Genomic DNA, 8,567 nt, shown 5'->3' on the forward strand with positions numbered 1-8,567 from the left:
GTGGTGAATTAAATTGTTATTCTCCAACACAACGATATTTTTTCATAAGAACAAACGCCGTAATCACCCTTAAAAAGCATTTATCAAAAAAAGTATTTAATTTAATAAAATACTTAATTTTTATTTACCATGGGAAAAAATTAAAAATTCAAAATCAGAGTAAAACTTTTAAAATAATTTGTCTATGACATAAAAAAGTAAACAGCTTAAGAGTTATTATATGAAATGTCCTAAACATATTTAAGAGTTAAAAAAATTAAACCATATTTTTGCTAGTGATAGAGCAATTAAAAAACAAAACCGCACAAATATTTCTTCAACAAAACCAACAAATCAAAATATCCATCTATTCACACACCAACCTAAAAAATAACTTCCCATAATTGCATTTTTCTATCTTGTCGCTCTATCTCTCTCCTCTCTCCTCTCTCCCTCTCTCCTCTCTCCCTCTCTCCTCTCTCCTCTCTTCTCTCACCATCTTCAACCTCCATTTTTGCTTCCATTTTCATCATCTGTATCCTTAACTCTCATCACACTCCCCTTTCTCACCAACACACCAATAAACAAACATCTTCACTAACTGTTTTCCCACAAAATTCGTCAAAAATGCCCGGATTAGTCTCAGCAAAAACACCACCACCAACCCTATCCGTACCGGAATCCACCCAGATCCGTCCATCAACTGGTACCCGCCTCCGAACTCCTTCCCCATCCCCATCAACTTCCCGGGTCAAACCCTCTCCTGATCGGGCCTCAACAAAAAAAAAACCATCTCCATCTTTTAAACTCCCTGTAGATTTAGATTTAGATGATTCTGCTCTTGATAACCCGGATCTGGGTCCGTTTTTATTGAAGTTAGCTAGAGATACTATTGCTTCTGGTGATGGTCCAATTAAGGCATTGGATTTTGCAATTAGAGCTTCAAAATCTTTTGAAAGATGTGCAGTTGATGGTGAACCTAGTTTAGATTTGGCTATGAGTCTTCATGTTGTTGCTGCTATTTATTGCAGTTTAGGAAAATTTGATGAAGCTATTCCTGTTCTTGAAAGAGCTATCGAAGTTCCAGATGTTTCTAAAGGAGTTGATCATGCTTTAGCAGCGTTTTCTGGGTTTATGCAATTGGGAGATACTCATTCTATGTTGGGCCAACTTGATAAGTCTATTGAGTGTTATAATAATGGGTTGAAGATCCAGATTCAAACTCTTGGAGAATCGGATCCTCGTGTTGCTGAGACTTGTAGGTTAGTATGTTTTATTTGATTTTTCATTACAAATTGGTGTTATTAATAATTGCTACAATTTTTATCATTTTTTTTCGTAAGGAGAATATTAGATTTTGTTATCTGTTCATTCATAGTTTTTAATTGGAGTTTTACTAATTAGCCATGAATTTAGGATCAATGACTTAATTTAATGCTATTTTATAGCCGCAGTTGCAATTGATTCGGAAGCGAATTAGGAAACGGCTACGGGGCAATAGCTTTAAAAGCGGCTGTGGGCGCTTGATAACTACTAGTAGAAGAATAATAACATAGAGGAGTAAATTATGAAATAAATGGTATTAAATAAATAAGAATTGGTTGCTTGATTTGGTGATAAATTTAATGCTATTTTTAGATAATATGATTAATTCTTTTATATATTTCTAAATTTAATTTTCATAATTTGCTAATTAAAAATTATTTATATGATTTTCAAGCGTGGTGGAGTTGTTCCTTAGGGGAGTCTATATCCAAAATATGGCTTTAGTTTGTGAGTTTATTATTGAGGTTTAATCCTGAATAAAATGAGGTATCCCTTATGATTAAGAAGTGTTAAAAATTAGCTAGCATATTGTATTCTCATACAATTTTTCAGTTAGGTAGGCTCTTTCTTTCTAAATTTTGTTTTAAGATCTAATTTGAATTTTGGGGTCTACCTGTAGAATCCTGTCACAAGTCCACATTAATGTATGTTTGGGTGAGGGTCGTCTTAGGATGGGCGATCATGTTGGATTGACTTTAACCCCATATTTTTCGGGATTAATGCTTTGACATTATTGTCGTTGTTGTGGTGTATTACCAGGTATTTGGCCGAAGCTCATGTCCAAACAATGCAATTTAATGAAGCTGAGAAGTTGTGTAAGCAAACACTAGAAATCCACCGTGTCCATAGTGCTCCTGCATCCCTCGAAGAGGCAGCTGATCGCCGTCTGATGGCTCTCATATTAGAGGCGAAAGGGGACTACGAGTCGGCCCTTGAGCATCTTGTTCTTGCTAGCATGGCAATGATTGCCAACGGACAAGAAAACGAGGTTGCTGCTATTGATGTCAGCATTGGCAACATTTACCAGTCTCTTTGTCGCTTTGAAGAGGCTGTTTTTTCCTATCAAAAGGCCCTGACTGTCTTCAAATCATCTAAGGGTGAGAATCACCCTTCTGTTGCATCTGTGTTTGTTCGCCTTGCTGATCTGTACTATAAGACGGGGAAACTTAGGGAGTCCAAGTCTTATTGTGAGAATGCTCTGAGGATATACAACAAACCTGTTCCTGGAACTACACAAGAGGAGATTGCTGGTGGATTGAGCGATATTGCAGCTGTTTACGAGTCTGTGAATGAGCCTGAGGAAGCATTAAGGCTCTTGCAGAGGGCTATGAAGATGTTGGAGGATAAGGCTGGTCAACAGAACACTATTGCTGGCTTAGAAGCACGGATGGGTGTGATGTATTACATGGTTGGCAAATATGGAGAAGCTTTGAGCTCTTTTGAAAGCGCGGTTGCTAAGCTTAGGGCCAGTGGAGAAAGAAAGTCGGCTTTCTTTGGTGTATTATTAAATCAGATGGGTTTGGCATGTGTTCAATTGTTTAAAATTGATCAGGCAGCTGAACTTTTCGAAGAGGCTAGAGCTGTCTTGGAGCAAGAATGTGGTCCTTGTCATCAAGACACTCTTGGAGTATACAGCAACCTTGCAGCTACTTATGATGCTATGGGAAGGTATCAATCTATCTTCTCCTAATCTCATGTTTTTGATTGAAATTTGTGATTGGCCACCTATTATGACTATTTAATATCTTTTGCTGGCTTTACCTGCATTACCTAACTGTTTGGCAGTATTTGATTGCTGTTAATCTGTTATAATCTGTTAATCACACCACAAATTTTGACGAAGTAGAGGTGGCATGTATGGGAATTGGGCATTGAAATATTGGGTCCTTTGTTTGAATTACTCTGAATTCGCTCATAAAAACAGGTGATAATTTCTAATTTCTTTTGGTGTGCGGAGAACAATGTAACATAAATCGCCACCTATTTCACTTTTTGAATTTGCAAATCACCCATAATGACTCAAAATAGTCGAAAACCAACCATAAGTCGGCTTTTTATTCGCAATACGTAAGGAGATTAGTGAATCATGGGACACTAGTAGAGATAAAATGTTCATTAATGGTTTTTATTTTATATTTTCTCTTAAATTTTTAATAATGTACAGCACCTAGAAATATTTGAGGAGGAGAATCTATAGAAATGATCATTGGAAATTTTTATAGTTCGTGTAGATATTTGCTGGATTGGTTGCCCAAAAAATGATATTTGTTGGATAGGGGCGAATGAAAAAAGCATTGTTCAACTTTCAACAATCTCGCATGTAGGTTTGTTCCATGTAGCCGACCTCATTGTTTTGTATGGCATAGTTTTTGCTCCGTTGGAGAGGAAAATACAAGAGGATGTGATTTGTGTTCAAGCGTATACTATGATGCATTTGCACTACAAAAAACAACAGTAATCAATAGGTGCCCCCGCTATCACTTTCTTGTAGGGAATGGGGCAGAAACTAATGGTCCCAAATTTCACTTTTCCTCACCCATTTTATGTCTTTGGTCAGTGGTGTCTAGAACTTGGTTTAATTCCAACTAACTGACTATTATAGAACTGTTATTCATTATGCCTGACTCTGATGTGTGCTTTTGTATTATTTTATTATGACTCAAAAGGCGAGAGAGTTTGTATAGCTGTTCGACGGTTTTGTCTTTCTCACTCCTGATGAACTGGTCCTAAACAAAATTGTAGTCTAATCCAATTTCACTCTTTGAAACTCCCAAATGTCGGCTGTTTCATTCTGTATGATGCTTTATCCATACTTTTTTTATTTGGTGGCAGACTGGTACTGATTTAGACCAAGTAAATGCTAGCCTGTAAGATACTAAAAAAGATATGTTTATAGCAGATAGACAATGATATTTTTGACCATGTTCTTAACAGAGTAGAAGATTCAATTGAGATCTTGGAGTATGTTGTCAAGTTGAGAGAAGAGAAGCTAGGTACAGCCAATCCAGATTTTGATGATGAAAAGAACAGGCTTGCTGAGCTGTTAAAAGAAGCCGGTAAGAGTAGAAATCGAAAAGCAAAGTCACTGGAAAATCTGATTGATCCAAACTCAAAACGAACAAAGAAAGAAACACCAAAGAGATGGGGAGGTTTGGGTTTTAGAATTTGAGCGAAAGAGCCGGTTTCCTGATTCCATCCAATGGCAACCTGCAGCTGCTGCTCACTTGTGTAACATATATGTATAGGTTCAGAGATCTAAGCTTGTGTGTTCTTTATTTATAAGGGTTTTTTTTTTTTTTTTTTTAAAAAAAATTTTAATTTCTTCTCCCGATTCCATTTATTTGTAGCTGATTGTTGAAAGTGAAATGTGTCTTTCTTCCAATCTGGAGACTGGAGCTGTTTATGGGATGAAAGGATCTTAAGGTCTGCATCTGCCTTTGTCCACGAGCTCCTTATACCGTTATATACGATTTTATCTGATTATTATCATTTAGTATTTATTCATAGTTAACTGCAACCTCTAATGTCTTTAATTACACTAGACTCTTGATTCTGGTAGTTGCTTGGGTTTTACTGTTGATTCTTGTACTTGCGTGGTTCCGATATCATCATATTCTATTATATCATAAAATTCCAAATATCAATGACGTTACTGGTTGTTTATTGATTTACATGAGAGTTTAATTTAGAAAATAATATCAAATTAAATAATGAAATGTTTTATAATGTACATAATTTATTGGAATATTTTAAAGTTATGTTAATTTAGGTAAATATTGATATCACATTCAAAAACTTTATTATAAGGTCATAATAAAAAGAAATCCTTTTTTAATGAATAGAAAAAACTAAAAAATTTGATCACATTCACATTTTGACATTTAATTTTTGAAATATACAAATGATTAAAAAAAAATCAAAATTCATTATTTTCTATTTTCTACACAATGACACTCGTATTACCTTACTTATTAATACATTTAAAATGTTATTTATTATGGTTGTTCTTATCATAAAAAGGTTTCCTATACTAATCTCTCTTATATATACAGATTATCCATCAATAGTCATGAGATTCTTATAAAATTTTGGGAAATTTCACGTGGCCATCTTAAGTTTTGATGTTTTCATGTGGAAGACAATTTTTTTTAATCCGCATGGTGACTCTAAGCTTTTAAAATTTCCACGTCAGAGACAAAATGCTAAGTTTTTTAAATTAAGTATCCATTTCGACCAAATTTTCACCAAGTGCTCCTTAAGGAGAAATAGAGCCTTTGTTCTTATGGAAATTTTTTTATTGTAATTATTACATTTTACATAATTGCATATTTCTTTTAAAGTTTATAGTTTAAGTATTTTTCAATTAAAAAATTTTATGCATTGCACAAATATTTATACTAATATTATTATATTTGGCGCCGGTGAACTAGTTGTGCATCAAATGCAACAGCAAATAAGGCCCTAAGTAACCGTATTAAGGTATAACATGTGTGATATAATCAGCTGCACATTCTTAGCCTAATCGTAATGCGAGTAATATGTGAGGGGGGGGTGATCTAGGTTCAGTTCCTAGCAAATACTCCTACTATTGTTTATTTAAACAGCATTCTATGTTATTAGAGTCATATATAATTATGTTTTGTTACTGATTATAACTTTTTTACCACTTTCTTATCACAAATTCTTATATAAGACAGTTTCATCGTTAGACACGCTTTATATATGAGTTAAATAGCTTAATAATATAAGTTATCAGCATATAAACTTCTTGTTTTGATGTCATCTCATTGAAAAATGATCTTTCACAAGAGTAACTTCTTACTTTTATATAGTGGGTCCTTTCATATTTTGTTTTATTATTTTAAAAAAAATTATAGTATTCATGAATTAAATATTGTAATTTGTAATTAATAATAGTATACAATTTACACTAAGAAATTATGAACTCGATTGTTAAAAAAAAATGATTTCCATCATTAAGAATTATTCTATTTTTGTATGAATTTTTACCTTCAAAACCTATTTTAAATGGGACATTTTCATCTTTATGAAATGAAAACTATTATATTTTCATTATAATCTAAAATCATAGAGTTATTAATCTTTAACGCCATCAACAAAATACGATACTTAAAAAAGTTATAAATCCACAACCGACTATGTTATCGATGTGGATCTTGTCTCACATGTGAACCCCTAACCTGTGAGCCACACCATATCAAAAACCACGTTCGGCTCTGATGTCATATTAGGTCGTTACAATTTGTCACATAATTTTTTCAACGTGGCCCACTTGTGCGGGCACGGGACACCCGTGCGCTCTGGCCACAAATTCACGGGTCAAATGCGTTGACTTGCACATACACTTGGCGAAGTCATTGCTTCTCAAAACCATATATATATTTATATATATATATATATATATATATATATATATATATATATATATATATATATATATATATATATATATATATATATATATATATATATATATATATATATATATATATATATATATATATATATATATATATATATATATATATATATATGTGTGTGTGTGTGTGTGTATGTGTGTGTGTGTGCATATATATATATATATATATATATATATATATATATATATATATATATATATGTATATATATATATATATATGTATATATATATATATATATATGTATATATATATATATATATGTATATATACATATATATATGTATATATATATGTTATGGGGTCAATAATAACACATTTGGTCAAACCCTAACTACCTCCTTTGTCCACTACTATCACTACTCTTAGTCACTTCTTAAAATAACTACCCATTACTCACCATAATCTACCACTCACCCATCATCCCCATGATTCCCACATTTATTCACCATTTAACCTTCATTCTACCATGATAAATACATGTCACGTACATCATTTGCACCGGACTAAGCTTTTATATTGCTATCGTTACACCACAATAAATATTCACCCTCCTACGTACAATCTATACTGAACCAAATATTCTTTCAATTGATCTGAACTCATCCTACAATCCGTTAATCTTGTATTCATTCATTATCATATATTCATTACTTTCTGTCTCCCGATCTGACTTGAGTGTCAGAGGGGTTTTCCGGGAAATCACCCCCCGGACAAGGCTAACGTTGTATTGTAGGATTTGAGGTCTCATCAGCGGAAGGATCATAAACATTTTCAGCATACTGACAGTTATCCCCGACCACACCTTTTATCCAGATATTTAAATGTCTTTTGCACTTCCTGGTTTCATTACCGAAACAGTTTGGCGCCGTCTGTGGGGACTGAACGGAAAGTCATGGCTTCCAAAAGAAATCCAACACAAACCGCTACCGTGCATAGCACAGATACAGACACTTCAGCGGGTCACGCTAACAATCAAGCCGTGACTCGCCGTGATCTGGACATGCTAGCACGAAACCTCACTGCCGCCTTTTCCGAACAACTCCGCAGATACCCAATTTTATGGCGTATAACTATCTCATCATTTTTTTTTGGTGGGTATAAGTCAGGAACTGTAATGGAGTAATGTTTGGGAGTATTTGCTATATCTTTTGCTGGTTGGATTTATAAAAAAAAAACGTCCAAGTTAATATTTGGATCGTCCTTTGAAATCTTCTTGCATCACAAGCTAACGAAGTGAAATAACCGTCTTGGGGTATTATTACATTTTTAATATACATTAAAACTTTATTAAAGTTCAGCTATTATTCTTTATATTCATAATAACATTATTAGGGCTGAAAGTTATTAGATTTTTCATTGCAAGATCAGGATTCATATTCAACTCAATCAATTGAGTTAACAATCCAATAGAGAAGAAGCTTAATCCAACTTCTTTTATACTGAGAATTGGATGCAATTATTAATTCCTATCAGTAATTAATTCCCATTAACATGTACTTTCCAATCATGATTATATTTTGTATGTCACCAAATTCATTCGGCTATCACCACTCAACAAACCAAATCATCAGATTTCCTTTCAGCTTACGGACTCGGTCCGGTCTTGCCTAAACCCGGTCGGGTCCTGCGATTTCTGCTCTCTGGAAACTCTCAACATACGGACCCAGTCTGGTCTTCCAGAAACCCGGTCCGGTCCTGCTTTAATAACCGTTTTTCCGCACGGTTTTTATTTTATGATGAGGAATGTAACAAGCAAAAAAAAGAAAACATTTTTTTTCTCTGTTTTTAGATACTATTAACTCTTCACTTTTGGGAGAAA

General features: G+C 33.7%; 1 protein-coding gene across 1 annotated transcript; it reads left to right on the plus strand.

Moving 5' to 3' along the window:
* The first annotated feature begins 289 nt into the window (after window positions 1-289).
* On the plus strand, window positions 290-4,861 carry LOC130799750 (protein KINESIN LIGHT CHAIN-RELATED 1). Its single transcript, XM_057662968.1, has 3 exons — window positions 290-1,241; window positions 2,065-2,973; window positions 4,240-4,861. Exons 1-3 carry the CDS (start codon window positions 607-609, stop codon window positions 4,472-4,474), a joined length of 1,779 nt encoding a protein of 592 aa, XP_057518951.1. The 5' UTR covers window positions 290-606; the 3' UTR covers window positions 4,475-4,861.
* The last annotated feature ends 3,706 nt before the right edge of the window (window positions 4,862-8,567 follow it).

Source organism: Amaranthus tricolor, chromosome 14, assembly GCF_026212465.1.
Source record: "Amaranthus tricolor cultivar Red isolate AtriRed21 chromosome 14, ASM2621246v1, whole genome shotgun sequence".
NCBI lineage: Eukaryota > Viridiplantae > Streptophyta > Magnoliopsida > Caryophyllales > Amaranthaceae > Amaranthus > Amaranthus tricolor.